This window comes from Schistocerca americana, chromosome 1 (genome assembly GCF_021461395.2).
Source record: "Schistocerca americana isolate TAMUIC-IGC-003095 chromosome 1, iqSchAmer2.1, whole genome shotgun sequence".
Taxonomy (NCBI): domain Eukaryota; kingdom Metazoa; phylum Arthropoda; class Insecta; order Orthoptera; family Acrididae; genus Schistocerca; species Schistocerca americana.
The window spans coordinates 613,340,861-613,364,005 of record NC_060119.1 but is presented as its reverse complement, the minus strand read 5'-3'; the positions used below and the strand labels follow the sequence as shown (position 1 = coordinate 613,364,005).

Genomic DNA, 23,145 nt, shown 5'->3' with positions numbered 1-23,145 from the left:
GTGAGGGTGGGCTACTGGTAGGTTATAATGCACATTATAACAAGAGGGCTTCCATACTCAGCAATATCTCAGAATTCTAGATTCTGTTGTAACAGACTAGCATGTGCTACTCAGAATGTGTTTTTAGTAGTTAAAAGGAAAGAAGGAAGATTTGAAAAAGTTGCACCTTTTTACATGCTAAAGGCTTTAGAAGGGATTGCCAGTACATTAAAATCTGTTAAGTGGTTGCAAAATGGGTCATTGTTGGTTGAAAGCTCAAGTTCTCAATAAGTGGCAAATTTGCAGAAAGCCAAAAGCTTTGGGGAATATGCCATTGAGCCTGAGCTCCTTACCACTTTGAACTACAGCAAAGGTGCTGTAATATGCAGGGATCTGGTAGACATTCCCAAAGATGAATGGGTCAAAGAAGGCATTGTTGACACCCAAAGTATAATGAAAAGGGTAGCTGGTGATCTGATTAAGGCAGACTTGCTTGTACTTACTTTTAACAACATGAAACTATCAGAGTGCATCAAGGTAGGCTTCCTTAGCTTAAGCATGTAGCTTTACGTTTCCAACCCAGTGGGCTGTTTCAAATGCCAGCTCTTTTGGCACACTACTCTTGGGTGTAATGGAAAAGTCACTTCTAACAAATGTGGCAAAGCCGCCCACAAAGGAGTTGCTTGTTCATCTCCTTTCAAGTGTGTGAACTTCTCTGGGGATCACCCTGTTTGTAGCAGGGCCTGCAGCGTGTACCTTGAGGAACATAAATACAAGAATTTAAAACTACGGAGTGCATTCCATTTGGTGACGCCAAAAAAGACTTATGTCATACTGCCCCCACCCAGCCTCCCCCATGTTCGCTATCTCCTTTGATTCTGTTCGTAAACAACCAGTTCAGGAAACCAACGCTGCTACACAAATGCAAGTTGCTAGTGTCAGTACTAGTACCTGTGTTTGTCAATGCACTTGTGCTGCCGCAATTACTTCAGAACCTGCACCTCCCCTCAAAACATCAGAAAAGGGCATGGTTGCTGAAGTTGTATAGTTTGCTGTCCCTCCAAAGGCTCAGATTTGTCCACCATCCAGCACTGTCACTTCCACTTGCACAATTGTGGGTCTGAAGCATTGACAAGCAAACAAATCAAAGTCGGAAGCAAAGAATCAACTGCTGATGGAGAAGGGAAGTAAGCAGTCTTACAATGTTGATGTCACTCTCTCTGATGTCTTTTGTGATTCAGCCTGGCGCGCAGATCTCACACCAAGAATGGGTCTCCACCTTCTAAGGTATCCCCTCCCCAGCAGAATGACAGGATAAAAGTGCAATTCCAGTGATAATTGGCTCCCATACTACAGTGCAACATTAATGGATTCAGGACACATGGAGGAAATGAAACTGCTTGAACAGGAGCACCCCCTGTGCTTGTGTTTGCAGGAAACACATTTTAAAGCATCTGATACCCCTTTATTATGGGGCTATACTCTTCAACGAAATGGTGACCTGACAGAGATAGGGCCAAGGAAGGAGTCATTGTGTTTGTTGATAATGCACACCACCCCTCTGCTCTCCCCTTGGTTACTTACCTGCAAGCAGTTGCAGTTGAAATTCATGTGCATCGGAGAATCACAGTTTGCTCACTGTACTTACCTCCACAAGACTCTGTGGCTATCACGGATCTTATAGAACAACTCGCCCAACTGTTTGTCATACTGGAAGAGCAGTGCCCATCATGTTTTGTGGGACTCGACCTCTGCTTGCTTTTGGGGTCAAATTTCTGAGAGCCTTGTGATGTCTCGCAAGCAGTGTATCCTCAACAGTCATTCCCACTTATTTCTGTGCTGTTAGTGGGTCATCCTCGGCCATCAGCCTCTCTTTATACTCTCCAACCCTTGCGGGTTGTGTTCAGTGGTAAGTCACTGATGGCCTTCATTCCAGTGACCACTTCCTAATCTGGATTCACGTACTGGATGAAGCTCTGCCTGCATGTATGTGGCCATGATGGATGATCAGCAGAGCCACTTGGATGTTGCTCAGCAAGTTGGGTATGTTTGAACACTATGACAGCATCCATGAGTGGATGGACCACATGACCCAAGTAATCCACTGTGCCACTAACTTCTCTATCCTGAGTCCTCTTGTCATCCTAGGGGATCACCTGCCCCTTGGTGCACTGATAAGTGCTGGGCAGTAATCCGGGTCAGGCATGCAGCTGTGTGATGGTTTAAGTGCTGCCCGATTGCGGAAAACCTCACAGCTAATCACTTAGCAAGGGCCAAGGCTATATGCATCATCATGGAGAGCAAGAGAAGGTCATGGGAAGCGTTCCTGAACTCTGTCAACTGTCCCACTTGTTGCACTACAGTATGGAAAGCCATGAGGACGATTTCCGGTAAAGGTAGTTGGTTACCCATAGTGGCGTTTTTGAAGCAGGAGTTTCTCCAAACAACTCCTGGAGACATCACACAGACAAGGGCAGAGCATTTTGCAATGACCACTGCCAGATGAGATCCAGTGTTCTGTCATTAACATGCCATCATAGAAAGGTATGAGTTGGACTTTAAGTCCAAAAATTCGTAGTCCTCCAACTGCCTGTTCTCCATGTGTGGGCAGAATTTGGCACTGTCTGTGGCTTGTGATACTGCACCCGGTCATGACCAAATCCATTGCAGCATGCCGTAGAATTTGAAACCAGTGTCAAAGGAAGTCCTCTGAAAATGTTATAATTTTATATGGGGGACAGGCTACTTTCCCAGCTCATGGAGGGAGATAATTTTGATACCTCTCCTCAAACCAGGAAAGGTTCAATTGTGTCCCAGTAGTTACCAGAGCATTGTCGTAATGAGCTGTGTAGGAAAAACCTCTGAGCAAATGGTCTGTATGTTAAGAGTCCAAGTAGCTCCTAAGCTGCTCTCAGTGTATTTTCAGGAGATGTCGATCCACTGTCAACAGCCTGATCCTGCTGGAGGCAGCTATCCAGCAGGCTAGTAGCTACTTAAACAGCATTGTATATTCTTTGACTTCAGTATGGCATACGACACTACTTGGAGACACAGTATTCTAGAGGAGCTCCACCAATGGAGTTTTCTTGGCTGTCTCCCCATCTTCATTCAGGCTTTTTTTTTTATCAAAGCACCTTTTTATATTTTCACTCTGCAGCGGAGTGTGCGCTGATACGAAACGTCCTGGCAGATTAAAACTGTGTACCGGAGTGAGACTCGAAGTCGAGACCTTTGCCTTTCATGGACAAGTGTTCTACAAACTGAGCTCGCCAAGCATGATTCGCAATCCGTCCTCATAGCTTCAGTCCTGCCAGTACCTCATCTCCTACCTTCCAAACTTCACAGAAGCTCTTCTGTGAATGGGTAAGTAGGCCGTGTGGGAGTTGTGCAAAGTGTTTGTTGGAGTCCCTTGGTGTGGGATACGTACGGACTCAAATCTGGCATTTTAACCAACTGTCATCTGGTTACTGCAGAGGCCCAGAATAATTTTAGATTTAGAGCAGTACATGAGAGATTGCACTCCTGCTTCTGTTTTTAATACAATATTTTCCCATATTTTAAATGAGCAACAAAGTTATGTTGCAGTATTCACAGGTTGGTCTGAAAAGGGGGAATCTGAAGGCTGCCCTTGTTTTCCTGTATTGTGTCCTCAAGATTCGGTTGCCTCTAGTGTGTTGAATTATCTGTGATCTTGAGGGCACTGGAGCAGATGAGATGCGCCGGGTCTGCTAAATTCCTCATCTGTTTAGAGTCCCAGAGTGACCTTCAGTCTCTGCAACACTTGTATGCAGCCGATAAAGTATGGTAGTCCATTATATCCAGGATACCCTTCTCCATTTATAAAGACTGGGGGAGGAGGTGTCTTTCTGCTGGATGCCAGGACACACGAGTATTGGAGGGAACGAAAGAGCAGATGCACCAGATAAGGGGCATGTCATGATCCTCAGTTCAGTGTGCCATTCCCACACTTGCTATCATTATGCTGTTGAGGTCCAGAGTCATGCATCATTGAGAAGGTGAGTGGCTGGAAATGACAGACAGTAAACTCCATCCAATAAAGCGCACAACATGGCTGTGATGTACCTCCTTCCAGCCACTTAAGTGGGACGAGCTTCTCCTTACTTGACTTTGCATAGATCATAGTCCTATGATGCATGGCTTCCTCCTCCGGCAAGGAGACCCTCCTATGTTTGTGCTTGTGGTGTACAGATCACTGTGTGCCACATTTTATTGGCCTAAATCCAACAATAGAAGCTCTGTAATTGAGCCTGTCAGTAACTTAACATGTCCTATTTATAGTAAAAAGCAATCTACCTTTTCTTACACTTTATTAGACAGACAGAGGGCAGTGACAAATTTGCTGAGAGATCTGCCCTCAATTTTAAGTGACATTTAAATGATTGTGATCAGAGTTTTAAGGTTTTCTGATAGGTCCTATTTGTTTCCAAATGTTTAGTGAGGGCACTCCATCATCAGGCCACAGGTGGCCCATCGGGACCATCCGACCGCCATGTCATCCTCAGTTGAGGATGCGGATAGGAGGGGCGTGTGGTCAGCACACCGCTCTCCCGGTTGTTACGATGGTTTTCTTTGACCGGAGGCGCTACTGTTCGGTCGAGTAGCTCCTCAGTTGGAATCACGAGGCTGAGTGCACCCCGAAAAATGGCAACAGCACATGGCGGCCCGGATGGTCACCCATCCAAGTGCTGGCCACGCCCAGCAGCGCTTAACTTCGGTGATCTGACGGGTACCGGTGTATCCACTGCGGCAAGGCCATTGCCAAATGTTTAGTGAGATGTTCTTAATTTACACCCTTGTCTTTTATAAGTGGTCTGCAGTCACCTTTCACTGTGCCTTTCTTTTAGCTCCTCTGTTGTAACTTTCACCCTTTCTCTCCATAGTGTAAAGGCTTTTGAGGTCAGTGCGAGTGAGGTGGGAGTGAATGAATGAGTATTATTCTATAGGTTTCCTCCTCACTGTTTGAAAACAATTTTAGGCATTTTATCCACATTCGTTTCTTTCAGTGAGTGTAAGGACACTGATAACCTTGCCATTGAGCATGTGTAAGCTCCAAACACTGGCGTATTAAACACACGTGCCATTAACTTGTAGAATTCTTGAGAAGTATGTTGTCGATAAAAAAATTGCCATTCCTTTGGTGATTTCCGACAATGCAAACTGTCTCTGTAAATTCTTAGGCGAATTTTACAAGAAATGTTAAGTCTTGTGTATTATCTAATTTGAGATGCACTTTTGTTTTCACAGGTATGATGCCAACTTTCAAGTTCTTAATGGAGATTTTAACAAGGCCATGAAATCACACATATCAAAACATAAAGGACTGAAAATTCTAGTTGTTGGTTATTCTGTTGAAGGTAACTTCATATTTACTTTATGTAGCTGTTAAGATACAAATGGAGCTGGATTGGAGCCTTTGTTTAAAAAAGTTTTAAAATTTATGTCAAAAACATATATTGAAAAAATCTAGAAATTGGAAATGATGCAGAAGTAGACTGAAGTATGTATTTACATTTTAAGAAGGCTTCTATGCTTGCAGCATGCAAATACCTGATATTTGTGACAATTATCTGTGTAATCTTACTGATATTAAGTAATTAGTGCACCTGAGGAACCAGCAGCTTTTTTAAGGATAGCATCTTTACTATTAATTGCACTATATCAAATTTGGCCTCTGTAATTACAAATGATCTGATAACTAAATTAATTTTTAACACAGAGCAGAGTATTCGTGTTACTTTAGCATTGTTTGATGTCTAATTGGTGTATACTACAAATCCATGTGTCCAGTTTTCAGTGTTGCGTCGTTGTTTGGAGTCCATGTGAAACTGTAGATCCTCCTGTAACTGGGTGGGTAAGTTGGTTTGAAAGGCAGACAAGGGCATACCATTTCCAATAGGGCCAGGTCTAGTAAAGCATTGTGTTGTTCAAACTCATTTTTGGGTTGACAAGGGCTTTACCTTTTACCTTCCAGACATGTGAATGTTCTCATTCACTGTGGAATTCATGATATCAAATGAATGTAAACAAGTACAGCAACAACAACAGTAACAGTTTATACATATAATGACATGATCTTTGGGAAATTTAGTAAATCAGTGTATTTTAACTGTTGTTCTTTCTGCTGTGTTGATCACTTTTTTGCTTCTCTTGGCCGCAAGATATAGCCTGGGCTAATGGTGTAGGTGATTTGTAGCAACCTCAAGTCTGATAACTAGGCCAGGATTTCTCCATTAAGGTGTAAATAGCAAACGCACTGGACAAAATATTAGTCAGCCCCAGCAGACATCACACTGATAACATTTAGCAGTTCCTCTAGCCTTAACAGTGGCCTTAATTCAAAAAGGAAGAAAATTCAGCCTTAACAAAAGGAAGAGGGTCCATAAGTTTCTTCTGATATGCCGTATGCAGTCGAGGCCACGTATTGGTGATTAGGTTTTGTAAGGCTACCAAATTCCTGGGACATTGGTTGCTATTTATCACCCATTGTTCCAGAGAGACCCAGACATTTCTAATGCCTTAAGACTGGACAGTTTAGCAAGTCAGTCAAGGTGTGAGAGGGTGCCTGAATGTTGGTCAAACCATGAATGTGTGTATGCAGCCCTATGAACCCAGCTGTTGTTATCTTAGAAGATGAGAGTGTCTACAGTATACTCATCATGAAGGGGGAAAACAAAAGGCAGCACTTGGCCACTGTGACTGTTGAAATAAACACCCTTGTTGATGCTCACATCAACATGAATGGGTGATCCCCATGTTGTGGTGTAAAAATAACCCCAATTACCTTCGAGACATATAATCTGACAGGCCAGTGCAAAAGTTCAAAATCTGCATGCTTGCAATTGCCTGATCTGAAAACTTGTCTCTGTAACTCCTGCAGGTAGAATAGTTGTGTATTCCGCAGTTTCACTGTATGCAATAATGTGCTTCCGTTAAAACAGTCTTGTAATTGATATTTCAGTGAGTAGAGTGGTAGGAGCTAAATATCAGTTCTTTTTTCGGGGCATCACATGCTCAGTGTGTTTCTGATTTGTAAGTATATACAGATCAGTATCAGGCATAGCAGGTTACAAGGGATGGTGGGGGGGGGGGGGGGGGGGGTGGCACTCATAAACTAAAGATTTCGTCAACTGTTGTGCCTCTTAAAAAATACACTGATGGAAAAAGAATCACAACACCAAAAAATAATTAATGTAGAGTAATGAAATTTTTGGATTACATTTGTCTGTGTAACATATATAAGTGATTAACATCACAAGGTCAGAGGTTAATGTAAGCACAAGATAAGTCATTACAAATTTGAAAAGCTAGCACATTACTAACCAATGTAAGGGCTGCCAGAATGTTGAATGCAAGCATGCAAACATGCATGTATTGAGTTGTACGGGTGCTGGATATCAGTTTGTGGGATGGAGTTCCTGCCTGTTGCACTTGATCGGTCATTACAGGGGGGTTAATGGTGTTTGTGGATGACACTGGAGTTGTCGTCTGATGATGTCCCGTATGTGCTCAATTGAAGATATCTGATGATCCAGCAAGCAGGCGAAGGCAACATGCGACATTCTGATAGAGCATGTTGGATCACAGCAGTGGTATGTGGGTGAGCATTATCCTGTTGGAAAACACCCCTTGGAATGCTGTTCATCAATGGCAGCACAACAGGTTAAATCACCAGATTGACGTACATATTTGCGGTCAGGGTGCTTGGAATAACTATGAGAGTGCTTCTGCTGTCATACAATATCACACCCTTCATCATAACAACAGGTATAGGTCCACTGTGTCTAGCGCACAGACAGGTTGGTTGCAGGGCCTTAACTGGCCTCCTCCTAACCAACAGATAACTATCCCTGGCCCCGAGGCAGAACCAGCTTTCATCAGAAAACACAACAGACCTCCACCCTGCCTTCCAGTGAGCTCTCACAAATTTTGGCAGTTTGGGGTCAGTGGAATGGTTGCTACAGAGCATCTGGCTCAGAGCTGTCCTGCAAGTAACAGATGTGTAACAGTTTGTTGTGTCACGGTGGTGCCAACTGCTGCTCAAAATTGCTGCTACAGATGTAGTATAATGTGCCAGAGCTATATGCTGAATATGATAGTCTTCCCTCTTGGTAGTGCCATGTGGCTACCTGGAGCCCGGTCTTCATGCGTCCATACATTCTCCTGACCACCACTGCCAGCAGTCATGTATGGTGGCTGAATTCCTGCTAAGTCTTTCTGCAGTATTGCAGAAGGGCATCCAGTTTCTTGTAGCCCTATTACAGGAACTTGTTCAAACTCAGTGATGTGTTAATAATTATGTCCTTGGCACCTTAAGGTGTTCCTAACCTTAACTCACCACATCCAATCTCAAATGTAACTAATGCTCATGACTGTTACAGTATGTATTTAAAACAAACCTGATTTGCATCCTCACAATGGCACTACTAGCTGCACTCTTATGTGACAAGTGTGATATTTTAGTAGACATCATCTTTCAGGTGTAGAAATATGCCTACCAACTTTCATTTGTGTCATGCAACTCCTTCTTGGTGCTTTGATTTTTTTATGTCAGTGTAATTGGGCAAGTAAATAAGCAAAGCTACACCAGTTTCTGAAGGTAGCCTTTTGTTAAATCATTTACTTTCTGTGTAAAAAATTGAAAACACTTTTTGTATTCACAGTCTTTAGGGAAGCTGTATTGTTATTAAATTTGATTCTTTTCTACAGTCACACCTCAAGGCTTCATAATGAAATGCCATCTTTTCATGGTAGGATTTATGATGCTTCAAAATCAAGTAACCTGTGGCACTTAAGCAGAAGAGTTTCAAATTAAATGTGTGGTCACTGACTACTTATCATTAAGTGGGATGTAAATCATGTGTTCCTGTGCACAGCATGTGGCAAACATACTGAAATTGTTCCTAAAGTTGTAAGGAGAGCTATGTCTCACTTCAATCTGCTGTAAACATATTTTATATAATGTACAATACACCATACTACATCATGTTAGAAGCTGTGCTTGCATATAATACCAAATTCATTGATGTATTTTGTATTTATCTTTTGTAAATGGGTTATCAAGTTAATCACAGACACAGTAGAAGTTTATATTGCATAAACAGTTCTTTTCATTTGTGAATTTGTCTACAGGCAGGCTACTGCAGATACAGCATTATATTTATACACAGCATAAACCATTCAAGTTGTAACACTTCTACTATTTCATAATCAGTCTGAAACATCGAAACAAGATTTCTTGCACACCATGTTTATACTCTGATTGAAATTACTTGGTGACTGACATTTCAACATGCAATGTTGTGTGTGTTGCAAGTTACATTTAGCACATTGTGATGCGTGGCTGGCTGCACATCAGCAACACTGGATCCCCCCTTCCATTCCCTCCACCCCACTATTGCAATCTATCAATCACAAAATAATTTTAATTTAAGTATAGCAGACAGGCAAGTATTTTGACATAGGTTAACACTAGAAACTTTTTGTGCCTACATATAGATGCAATTTTGTTACAGGAGAACCATATAATTTTTTGATAGTTTTTTAGTAGTGTGTGATAGATTGTGGGAAGAGGAATATAATGATGTAGCAAATGCTAATAGTTACTGTAGAACATTTTTGGGAAAAAAGAAACAATAACCAGCACCATGTTAATTGATTTTCCTGCTTGAAATTACTGACAGTGGAGGTTTCATAGAAAACTATATTTTCTTCTGAATCACAGTATCTGCTACACTGGGTGTTGTTACTAAGATTAAAATGTCCTTTTATTCTGTGTTCTTCACTACTTATTCATGGGATACTATGTGAGTGCTTCTGCTCATGAGACTGACGTGGGTAGTTAACAGGGTGCAATATGGAATATTTGTTCAGTTGATGGGAGCTTCTTGCATTGCGTTAGTTGAGCCATTACAGGTAACACTTGGAATTCTCCACTCAATCTCCAGATAACATGAAAAAGCAGCTGAAGAGAGAATAATATCATGAAGTGCTGAATTTAATAGGAATACAGGCCACAAGCAAGCAGCAAATCCACAGTCTGATTCTCCATCTGTGGAAGATATAATGTGATGATGCTCACACAGTGAGACACACCTATGGCTTTCTCTCAGATATAAAACAGAGACTGGGAATGAGGCACCTGAATCCCTCAACAGGCCTGACACATTCTTGCAAAGCCACAGGCCTTCTCTGCCTGCTGGCATCAAATTAGTCAAACAAAAACCTCCAGAGTGGTCCTTGTGGTGATGGAGGCACGCGAGAACATATTATCTAGAAAGTCTTCCTGTATGCCGATGTTGCTAATGTTGATTGGCAACAACTGAATCGGCTCTGAGGACTTGAGTCAAAGGGATACTGTGTTGAAACTTTCTGGCAGATTAAAACTGTGTGCCAGACTGAGACTGAAACTTGGGACTTTTGCTTTACAGAGGCAAGTGCTCTACCCCACAAACAGCGAAGGCCCCGTATTTGAGTCTCGGTCCAACACACAGCTTTAATCTGCCAGAAAGTTTCATATCAGTGGACACCTCACTGCAGGGTGAAAATTTCATTCTAGATGGATAGGACAACTTGGCCAATGCTATGTTAAGAAAGGCTTGACTAGTGTGTTACCTTATCAGTCAAATCCTGTGTACTGCTCTTGTGAATAGAAGTTCAAGAAGCAATGCAGCGAAGACAGCTGAGGTCAACACACTGTGGCAGGTGAACAGCATCGCATCCACAGTGACCTCAACAACAGCAACAGAGTGGGAACACAGCAGTGGGCCATGTCTCGGCCACCATGTGACTGTGCTCCTCGTCAGCAGCAATAGTGTTCCTTTGAAATGGGAGTCGCTTCTGCAACCAGGAAGCTGACAGAGACAGATGAACCACAGTGCTTTCCACAGTGCGTAATGAATCAGCAGAATGTGTCTATGGACCAATGGAATGCATTGTGGAATGTGGCAAACAAGAACTGATGTTATAATATTGGTACACTAGATATGATAGTAGCTGTAGTTTTTATTGATAGTAGACTTAGTTACAGTGGTGGGAAGTAGTGTAGTGTAGGATGTAATAATGTATATTTCGTAACTAGTTGTTGATATGTAGGGGAAAAAAATCTTGTTGGTAGTAATAATTTGTTTAAACTATGGGTAACAGGCTACGGTGTAATAAATAAATAAGTTCCTCACTGCTGTACTGTGTTCTGAGTGTGTAGCCATTTTTCAATGTATAGTATAATCCACTGTACAGACATGTTTGGGTTGCAGTCATAACCTACACTGGTCATATATTGTAAAAATTCAGTGGGGTGGCTGCTATAAACAGTCCATCACCAGACCGTCTTGTGGTTTATATGATGGGTGTTCATAAATTAACTTCTGACTGGCTTTTAAAAATTAACAAATGGCTGTAGCTTCATGGTGCTTGCATGGTTGGAAAAGGAGACTTGGAAGGTCAAATTGTGTCAGGCGACAGTCTGTTACGTTTGCAATGCGTACGCAGTGCACAATTTAAATGTACTGCATTATTACGTCTCCTGCCACTTGCCAGGTATGTTCTGTCATTCACTTCCTACAAGGAGGAGGAATCAGTACAGCCAAGATTCGCTGTTGATTATGTTGTGTTTGTGGATTTACAAGTGAAGGTGTTATGAAGGAGTCATGCAGAAAATTCAAGGCTAGATGTGCAAATGAGCACAGTGAAAGTAGTTGAGGAAGACATTCGTGTGAGACATTGGCTCATAATTTCTAAACTTTCTTTAATGCTGTCACAGACTGGTTAAGTTAGTGTAATTTTTGTCCACAGTGGATACCCAAATATATAACCGATGTTTGCAAAACTGAAAGATTGGACTCAGCTTTTATATTCCTTCAGTACTACCGTGAAGAGGATGAGGATTTTCTGAACAGAATTGTGACTGGGGAAGAGACATTTATTCTTCATCCATCCAAGGATCATCTCTCAATGATATAGTAATTGTCATAGTAATACAAAGCAATTCAGTAGCTCAAAATATACAACATATGGAATACATGACAAGCTTTATGAGGATAGGACAAGTGGTCAGCCATGACTTTGACTAAGGAACCATCCCGGCATTTGCCTAAGTGATTTAGCAAAACCTTGGAACACCAAAATACGGAAGGCCGAACAGAGTAACTCCATCCTCCCAAATATGAGGTCAGTGTTTTAACAGCTGCATTGCATCATTCGGTTGGTCCCTAATAGTGTTCCTTGATTTACACACAATTTGTTTCAGGTAACATTTAATGTAGAACATAGTTTCCTTTTTCATCACCGCTCACAATAACGACACCTGCTGATGGGACTGTAAAGGCACTACTGTACCTGACTCCATGTCTGCACACATTCAATTGTGCTCTTCAGTCCACTTGAAAAGCTGAGTCAGGAACCTCCCATGATGAGTGAAATGTTGAACTCGGGAGAATAAGACATTTAAGACACTCTGTCATGCACTTCACATCTTGTCACATGATTTCCTTACAGAAAGCAATAAACCATATTGAAATGTGACAGGATGTTGTAGTTATCCACTTTTGTTACTGTCTGCTAGTGAGTCCTCAAAGTAATCTTTAATTGTGCAGTATGTGGTATTTCTGAAGAATGTTTTAGGTGACATTTTAAATATGTATTTTAGTAATCTTTTCAGTTCCTTGAGCAGTTTACTAGCCAGCGTAATTACCAGATAGAAAATGCTGTTTTGAGTTTGTTTGCTTGTTTTTCCTAGATAAATGTTAGTCCAAACTGGTTCTTGTTCCGTAATTATGTATAGGACTGTTAGTGAAATATTTATTAATGTTTTCCCTGGTATGCACTGCAGACTGGTAAATGTATTCACTTGGTGCATCAAGGGTGCCCAAATTTTGTAAATAGCTCTTTACACTGATACTTAGAGTACTACCTCTAGTTCTTACTCTAGTTCTTATTCTTAAGGCCTTTATCATACGTGGATGCTGTATGTGAACTCCGAAACTAACAAACAGTCCAAACAGTGGATACACTGTTTGTTCCTAATTAGACCAAACAATTCAAGCAAAATGATGGCTTTGGTTTTTCTGGGATTGCAAAAGAATTTGGCAATAGATTTAATGAGGATATCTTGTGAGAATACTGTGACATCACAAGTTTATTGCGAGACTCTTACAAAACTCTGATGGTCAGTCCGAAACAAGTGGTGCAAGATGGTTACCAAAGCAATCATTCTCCTTTATGACAGTGTGAGCTATGCTGCATATTGAATGGCGGAAAAACTGAGAATTTTTGGATGGAAGATTTTTCAACTTCCTCCATATAATCCAGTCTTTGCATCAAGTGACTTTCATATCTTCCCCAAGATGAAGGCCTGGCTAGCTATTCAGCACTTCATGACTGACAATGAGCACAAGGATGCTCTAAGTAACTGTTGAGAGCACCAGGCAGTACCATTCTTTGAAGAAGGGATAAAAACAGTTGGTGCCATAGTATGCAAATGTTTGAATTTGGGTGGCAACTAGTGAAGAAGTAACTTCGACATGTAAGTACAGATCTTATGTTAAACAAAGTATCTATTTTTTTAACAGTCAATTGAAAGTTAATTTATGAATGGCACTCATATTACACCCTTGAAAACTGTGGAACCTGTGCAGCAGTAGTGAATACAAAATGACAGGCTACTTTAAACCAAGTAATGACAGTCAGTGTGGCAATTGTTGTCATTCAGATTACTTGTTTTAGCTTTGTATCCCCTCCCAATTGAAATATTAGAAAATTTGGAGCACAGTGGTGTGAAACACACAAAGAAAGTAATGAAAGCATGAGAGAATAAATATGTCATGAAAGATAACATTAAATCTAATTATCTCCTTATAACAGCAATTTTAGTAAACACACAACAGCTAAAGTGGAATTCATCTGTTGATGGTAAAACCTTTTGTACTGAAACTTTAGTTGTTTTAATAAGACATTTTTTTACTTCACAACATTTACTATGTGATACTGAACACTCATCCCAGTACCACTACTCACCCTCAAATATGTTATTAAGATATTGATGTACAATCAGAGTTACTACATTCATGAGCATTTGGCATCCTTTCTGTACAGGGTGAAATCACAACCTCCTAACAGTCACGGAGTTATTTTATTTAAGCCGTAATAAATGCATAAGCTTCTGTCAATGAAGTCAGGTTTCAGTAAAATTTTGTGAGGAGATCGTAGTGTACAACACTGTGTAGGGGCATCCATTGGCCATCACATAGTTGTCAAGTGATGTCCATAATAGAGTTGAAGCAGGAGTGTTTGTGATTTTTTTCCAGTTTAAAACTAAATTTTATTGTGACTTTGAGCAAGTGCTTGTAATACTTGGAGACATTTCTCCACCCACTTTCATGACCATAGTCTTGTAATGGGTGCTTGTGCAGTTGTGAAGGATATTCCCCTGAGAATGAAGATCAGTGTAGGTGTTCAGAAACAGAGCCTACTGATATTTTTTGTAATTTGTTTTTGCCATACACATCCTCAAAACAAATCGTGACCTAATCATAGTACCTGCAGACAAAGGTTCCACCACCACAATTGGTATGAATTGCAATGACAACCTGGCAGAAAGCCTCCACCAATTGCCTGACTCCTCCACCTATAAACTTCGCAAGAGTTATCCCATTCCAGAAGTCCAACACCAACTCCAATCCCTGCTTAAAGCCTTAGGCCCTTGCCAAAACGTCTCCCCTGAATCCACCCCCCCCCCCCCAAAAAAAAATCCCAATGGCACTCTGCATACCCACCTTCTACATGCTCTCCAAAATCCACAAACCCAACAATCCTGGACAGCCCATTGTGGCTGGTTATTGTGCCCCCACTGAAAGAATTTCAGAACTCACTGACGAACACCTCCAACCCATTGCCTGTAATCTAGCCTCCCACGTTAAAGACACCAACTACTTCCTTCAGTAATTCTCCACCATCACCACCCCTTTACCTCTTGGATCCCTACTCATCAATGTTGACACTGCCTCCCGATTCACCAACATCCTTCATGCCCATGGTCTTACCGCTATTGAATTCTACCTTTCCCAAAATCCATCAGACTCCAAACACACTATGTCATTCCTCATATGCCTTACTAACTTTATCCTAACCCACATCTACTTCTCATTTGAAGGGAAGGTATACAACCAAATCTGCATCACAGCCAATGGCACCCGCATGGCACCCTCCTATGCCAATATTTTTTGGGCCATCTAGAGGAGACCTTCCTAGTCTCCCAAAACACCAAACCCCTAGTCTGGTTCAGGTTCATTGATGATATATCTTCATGATCTGGACCCAAGTCTAAGACGCACTATCTTTATTCCTTCACAACCTCAACACCTTCTCTCCCATTTGCTTCATGCGGTCCTCCTCAAACCAGCACACCACCCTAGATGTTGACCACCTCCTCTCTTATGGCTCCATTCATACCTGTATTAAACTCATCAACCACCAACAGTACCTGCATTTTGACTGCTGTCATCTCTTCCTCACTTAAAAATCCCTTCCATATAGCCTGGCTACCTGGGGAAGGCATATGTTTAGTGACAAAAACTCCCTTACTCAGTGTGTTGTGGGTCTCACCAAGGCCTTCGCAGATGAGCACTATCCGCCAGACCTAGTCCACAAACAGATGTCCCATGCCATTTACCCCCACAAACCTAATCCTCCCACCACTCCTGAAAACCAGCCACAAAGGAGTGTCACCCAGTAATATCCCTGACTGGAACAACTGAACACCGTTCGTCGTAGCTTTGATTACCTATCACTGTGCCATAAAATGATGAATGTCCTTCCCGAGATGCTTCCTACCTCTCCTAAAGTGGTGTTCTGTCATTCACCCAACCTTCACAACATCGTAGTCCATCCCAATGCCACTCCCTGTCCCAACCCCTTGCTGCAAGGATCATATCCCTGTGGAAGACCCAGGTGCAAAACATGCCTAGTCCACCCACCCAGCACTTTCCATTCCAGTCCAGTCAGACATTTATCCTAACCCATCAGGGGCTGGATCACCTGTGAAAGCAGCCACGCCATTCACCAGCTCTGCTGCAATCATTGCACAGCTTTTAATATTGGTATGACTACCAACCAGCTGTCCAACAGGATGAACGGCCACCACCAAAGTGTGGCCAAGAGCAAATTTAACCACCCTGTGCCACAACATGCAGCTGAACGTAACACACTTGATTTCAATGGCTGCTTCACTACCTGAGCCATCTGGATCCTTCTCTCCACCACCAGCGTTTCTGAACTGCGCAGATGAGAGTTATCCTTACAACACATTTTCTGCCCCCATAATTATCCTGGCCTCAATGTACGGTAACATACTGTCTCCACATCCTCCACCCAACAGTTTCCACCCCCCGTGTCCTATCATCTCCTCCCCATTCTCGTCTCTCACCCTGTTTATTTGCAGCCCTTTGCCAATGAATCCGCCCATATTTTTCCCGCTCCTCTCCTGTTTTCTTCCTCTTCTCCAAACCTCACAGCCCCAAAACCTCCTGACACTGCACCTGTTGGCAATCTAGTCTCTGCACACTCCTCCAGATAGTATTCGTCTCTCTCCCCACCCATACACTACTATCCCTTCCCCACACCCTCCGGATTGCTGCTTGCATCCCACGTGATGTCATATTCTGGCCTACGATGCTGGAGTGGGCGGTTGTGTGTGCAAGTGCGCACTTGTGTGTGTGTGTGTGTGTGTCTTTTAATTGTTCCTATCTGCAACTTGATGTGTCTGCTTTACAGTAAGTAGCAATCTATCTTTTTGTACATAGTTTTTATTTATTTATTTATTTATTTACCTACTACAGACGTAAGGAGTCCACTGATTGGATACACAGCCCTGTATTAAAAGCTTAGTTTTTATTTATTTATTTATTTATTTACCTACTACAGACGTAAGGAGTCCACTGATTGGATACACAGCCCTGTATTAAAAGCTTACATGAGAGTTTTCACATATGAAATGCTTGCCTTTAGTGGACAATGTATCTCCTAATCCAAGATTAAAACAGCGACATTTGCATTTTCACCAAAAGATGCTTGAATGATCTGTTTCCTGCAATTGAAAAACGATATCCAACATTAACTGATAGTGAAATGTGCTTTAAGAGATTTGTCCATGCTCTGTCCTTTACATCTGTCATGTTTCTGATATTGCCTGCTTTCTCTATTTTGGTTTGAAAGGGTAAATGTTAACTTTGAAAGCAGCTTAATTAATTTAATATTTAAATTACTGCTGAATCTTCTGTGATCCTCTCCTCTAATACAATATTTTCCTTCATCTTTGTCCAGTCATCTAACTTCTGAATTCCTTTGATGTTTACTGTCGTGCCTGCGTCATAACAATACTGGAACTTACACTAAAATTGGTGGCACTGGTATCTTGTTTGTGGTTTCATTTTCAGAGGCACCATAGTTTTCCAGAAGTCAACAACAAATCAACTAATTCCAGTCATGTTCCCTTCTGCCGATTGCTCCTTACGTTCCAATTTTTTATTGCTTAATAGATTCATAATTACATCATTAAGCAATGAAAAAACATCCAGAAATTTACAGTTGATCTTGTAACCAAATATTATACGGTTATTTTTCTGTGTTATGAGCATTGTATCCTCATTTAAAGAGCTGCCATTCATTAGATGAACTGGACATTCTTGTCTTTAACTTAAGATCATACTTGATTGCCTTATCCAAATAGTTTTTTTGTGTTAAAATATAAGAATTTTCTATAAGATTGATCTACATTTATTCCTCCTGTAAAATATTGATGTCTATTTCAGTGTGCATTGCCCTTTTAATTCACAGTAACAACTAGTTGCTTCTGCTTTTAGATGACATGCAGTACCCAAGGGCATCATTTGAAAGTCTACATGGAATTGACATATCTGCTCCATTACAATCATGTACATCATCAGAAATATGGAGCTTCATCCGATCGTTGTACATACCATACTGTGGACTTTATGACAGAGGGTAATTATTTCATAGTTTTTCCTTATTGTTAATACATGAGCATAGCTGCAACAGTACTGTAATAGTTTACAGCTTTCAAAGATAGTTAGACTGCATGTATTTTCTGAAAATGGTTTTGTTATGGGCTGTAGGAATAGCAAAAATATTCAAACAAGTTTTAGTGTGTCCATAAACAGTTTTTAAGCACCATGCATAAGACACATCTGCATTATCAGCAAAATTATGTTACTGTAATGGAGAATAACATGATTTTTTTTTTGCTGCCAGGTTAGAGCTTACTTGATTACCAATGAAACAGATGTAGTTCACATATACCACTACAGAATTGTGATAATGATATATAGAGCTCTTTATCCCATGCTATAATGTAGTGTTGTTGGTATTAGTATGTAAGGAACATGAAGCTTTGTAAAACATTTAAACATGTACTCAGTGTTTGTATCAGCTTAGCTGTAAATGTGATAACAAATTTATCATGGAACTGACTGTACATTTGTCATTCTGTGCTGCTTTATTCAAATATCCTGTGGCAGGTATCCCACCGTTAGAAGCATGATGGAAGAAGTTCATCTTACATCCCAGGAACCTGAAAGAAGTCATAATGATGGCAAGAATATTCATCAGTACAAACCTACGAAAACATCTTTGGAACCATGAGCTCCACAAAAATGAACTGTTAGCACTTTAGAAATTGAGCATTAGACTTATGTAACAAAAATTGTATATATTTCTTCCATACCATTTATTGTTTGATGTATTGACTATTGTTTCTAAATAATAAATAGATTTTACATAAGCTGTCCATTAATAAGGAAAATCTTATCTTTTCTGGACATAATGCTGACAAAAAATGGGACAGTAATATATTTCTGTTACTCAATATGAAAAAAAAGTCAGCCAAATTTTATACGTGGGCAAAAATGTTAGTAGCAGCTGTCGTGGTGTGTAATGTTAGTATTTTTAATTTGTTGCTTCATGTGCATTTTGTACAGGATTATGTCAGATTTGGATGGACTCAATGAACAATTGTTTTCTATTTCAGTAGATGATATACCACAGCTATTAACTCTCTGAGGAGCATCTTGGAAATTCTAACTTAAGTGAAGTACAAATCAACTGCATAAAATGTGGTTCTAATGATAGTTTTCTCTGACAATTTTTGATTGTAACTGATGTAAATACAACCAAAGAACAAAGATATTTTAACAAAGATAAATACATGTACTTTTTCTTCTGCAGCAAAAATTCTCAAACTGGCACTGTTCCATGGGACTGTTAATGTGTGTTCTCAGAATAAGTGGACATGAACTTTTCAGTGAGAGAAAATAATGAAAAACAGTTTGAACTCCAATGATGCAGGATGATTTAAGAATAGACCAGATGGAAGATAATTTTCTTCTGATACACTAGTAAATTAAGGGTGTCACATGAGAACTATTTTCTGTTCCTTATAGATTAAATCGAAGGTACTTATTTTACTGTAGTGAAGGTGTTGTTGATACTGTGATGCCAAATCCTGACCTCTGCATTCTAAAGTAAAATTATTCATGTTATTTTAAAATTATTCATCATTTTTACCTATTGTGGCATTCAAATAACTAGAAAGTTTAGAATACAAACTTATTATACATGTTCAAATGACTTAAGATGCATTATCTGTGTATCTTTGTAAGTTCTGTAATACATTTTTGCATATTACTCCATTCTTTTTTGTACTATTATTTGAAACCTCCTGTCTTGGTTGTAACTTTAGTGTGATCTACTTAGTTATCTTAGCAGTTAAATGTATGGTTGGGGAGTTCGAGGAGTCTGGTCAACACTAGTTGAGTTCAGGTCAAGTAGCCCAGACTTCCAAAGTTTGTGAACTGACAGCATAAAGTCTGTAAATGAGGCCAAGATTATGTTATGACAATTTATTTGTAAAGGACCATCTTGATCAAATAAATTGTACAATTCACAGTTACCTGTTCAGCCATAATCATCTTCAGATCTGTTACAAAGAAAAACAGTTTTGTAACCAAGCAAGTTCAATTAGCTGGAGTGAAATTTATAACAGGTGTAGTGACACACAAGAAAAGTAAGCATTCCATTCATACAAACCATAAAAATATTTTAATGTAGGTATCAACATCAAAATCCATGTATCTTGGTACATAGTAAGTCTGCCGATGGCCTAGATGCGCCCATTATTTATACTAATAACTGAGGCCAGTAGAGCACACTGTTGCTAGGATACATGAATAACGAGTATTGTATATTCAATAGTTAAAATGCAGTACATGTAATCATTAATTAAAAGTACTTCATATGGCAAAAATACAGGGAGCAAAACGCTATTTACAATTTGAACAGAAACCAGATGGCAGTTATAAAGAGTCGAGGGACATGAAAGGGAAGCAGTGGTTGGGAAGGGAGTGAGACAGGGTTGTAGCCTATCCCCGATGTTATTCAATCTGTATGTTGAGCAAGTAGTAAAGGAAACAAAAGAAAAATTCGGAGCATGTATTAAAATCCTTGGAGAAGAAATATAACTTTGAGGTTTGCCAATGACATTGTAATTCTGTCAGAGACACCAGAGGACTTGGAAGAGCAGTTCAACGGAATGGATAGTGTCTTGAAAGGAGGGTATAAGATGAGCATCAACAAAAGCAAAACGAGGATAATGGAATGTAGTCGAATTAAATCGGGTGATGCTGAGGGAATTAGATTAGGAAATGAGACACTTAAAGTAGTAAATGAGTTTTGCTATTTGTGGAGCAAAATAACTGATGATGGTCGAAGTACAGATGATATAAAACGTAGACTGGCAATGGCAAGGAAAGCATTTCTGAAGAAGAGAAATTTGTTAACATCGAGTATAGATTTAAGTGTCAAGAAGTCATTTCTGAAAATATTTGTTGGAGTGTAGCCGTGTATGGAAGTGAAACGTGGACGATAAATAGTTTCGACAAGAAGAGAATAGAAGCTTTTGAAATGTGGTGCTACAGAAGAATGCTGAAGATTAGATGAGTAGATCACATAACTAATGAGGAGGTATTGAATAGAATTGGGGAGAAGAGGAGTTTGTGGCACAACTTGACTAGAAGAAGGGATCGGTTGGTAGGACATGTTCTGAGGCATCAAGGGATCACCAATTTGGTACTGGAGGGCAGCGTGGAGGGTAAAAATCGTAGAGGGAGACCAAGAGATGAATACACTAAGCAGATCCAGAAGGATGTAGGGTGCAGTAGGTACTGGGAGATGAAGAAGCTTGCACAGGATAGAGTAGCATGAAGAGATGCATCAAACCAGTCTCACGACTGAAGACCACAAAAACAACATGGCAAAACGAACTTCTGACAATGAAACTTGAACTGTCATATGATATGTGGAATTAAATCCATACGTAAAATCCATGTAAAGCATGTAAACAGAAATAACAGAAAGTTCCCACCTGACAAAGTAAGTAACACATAATTGTGTAAAACAGCAAAAAGTTTAAAAGTAATATTACATCTAGAAATTGAACTGTTTCAGCATGACAAAACAATAAAACATAACAGTAAGTGTAAGATAATTAAGAAGACAATGACTATTTATTAAAATCTCTGTAGTTGATGACACATTTGAGTGGAATCCCATTGGTGCCGCGTCATGGTTTTCCTGTAAGAAGTTTTTCTTTTCCTGTGGTGGAGCTTGCAGAAGAAGGCACAGTCTCCTTGCCACTGATAGCTGGTTCACATAACCGCACATCAGGCTACTGCAGCACTTAATTCTGCTCAAACTGGCTAAGTTTCTGAATACATCAAAGAAGTATTCAACTTGAATTCATTCTGTTCAGTCAGCAGTAATCCTGGTTGCCATTTTCTGTGTATGTAAACTTCCGTGTCTTCGAGTTGGTTCAAAAGTGTCCTTTGGTGCCTTATGCTACAGTTACATATTATCCTCTACACTTCCTTCCACATGTTTTCATTTATCAAGATGTGTACCGAATGCGCTCTTATTTTGACTGCATGTGTGTTCTCTAAAACAAGTCTTGAAATTCCTTCCCGTCTGACAAATATAAAACTTATCACAGTCTTCGCCACGGATCCTACTGGCACCAGCAGTGTGTATTCGACCCGGGAGATCCGGGAAAAGCCGGGAATTTTTTCATCCGGGTGAAAACTGGGAAAAATCCGGGATTTTTTTAGAATTTCGGGAATTTTTCATTGTTTTAGTTTACAGTTAATTTTTTGTAAGTTTGACTGGTAAGAACCGATACTCTAACAAAGGATATTACTGTATCCCACTATTGCAGAATAATACTGCACCAATAAAACATGAACTAGGGAAAAAACCTAAAATAAAACTTAAATTGCAAAGGAAATGTGCCATACGCAACAACAAAACGCAGTACTCATACAAGCATCTGCCAATAGAAAAATGTGTCAAAGGCTTTAGGGAGACTATGCAATGCTTCATAACAACAAATTGCCTCCGATGAGCGTGACGTCACAGCTGTTTACATTTAGATTCATTTTAGCTGATACGAGTGAGCTCATGCACATGCGCAGTTGAGTCGCGGATGAGTAGTACGTTCTCCCACTTCTGGCTACAGAAACGTGATTGTTGGCTGTGTAAGCAGTCGCAGCATCAGCTAGATGCAACTGGGAAAAATTTTACTCTCGCGCCCAACCTGCCAGATTCACGCGTCAGGCCCGGATATATGGGAGGGGGGGGGGGGGGGGGGGGGGCAATTCATATTCTTGAGGTAAAAGACCTCGTTTCACAAAGCGCCTAGCATCCAGCGCACGTTGGTCTATTGATTAGTCATATGATTTTGAAACGCATCCCTGTTAGTTTTTGAACACATTCTAAGCCGATTTCTGAATGAATCATAAGTTGGTTTTTGAATGCGTGCATAATGTACATGATGTGTATGTCAGGGGAATCCTCGTCGTATCTTGAAATAAACTTTCCTGCAGGCAAAAGGGGATGGGGCTATACAAGCTGAGCGGAGTAAAGCCGAATGGATGAATGCCAATCGCTGTCTGATTATGTGGTTGATTGTGTTTGCGAATGACCAGCGTTGTTATAATTACAAGCGAAATCCATAGATTCAGACTACCAGAGTGGAAATGAATGACTAACAGGAATAACAGGTAAGAAAGATTGCGTATTATATCCTCG

At 40.4% G+C, this 23,145-nt stretch overlaps 1 protein-coding gene and 1 pseudogene across 2 annotated transcripts in view; one reads left to right on the top strand and one right to left on the bottom strand.

The window, feature by feature from the left end:
• Positions 1-19,957, top strand: part of LOC124607317 (FAD synthase-like) — a 111,368-nt gene extending 91,411 nt beyond the window's left edge. For both annotated transcript variants that reach the window (XM_047139628.1, XM_047139620.1), the window contains 3 exons: positions 5,245-5,354; positions 17,853-17,994; positions 18,528-19,957. In XM_047139628.1, the coding sequence (XP_046995584.1) occupies positions 5,245-5,354; positions 17,853-17,994; positions 18,528-18,651 (376 nt within the window). In that variant the 3' untranslated portion in view covers positions 18,652-19,957. The remainder of the gene's footprint in view (positions 1-5,244; positions 5,355-17,852; positions 17,995-18,527) is intronic.
• On the bottom strand, positions 4,643-4,760 carry LOC124555332 (annotated as a pseudogene).
• Positions 19,958-23,145: the final 3,188 nt, after the last annotated feature.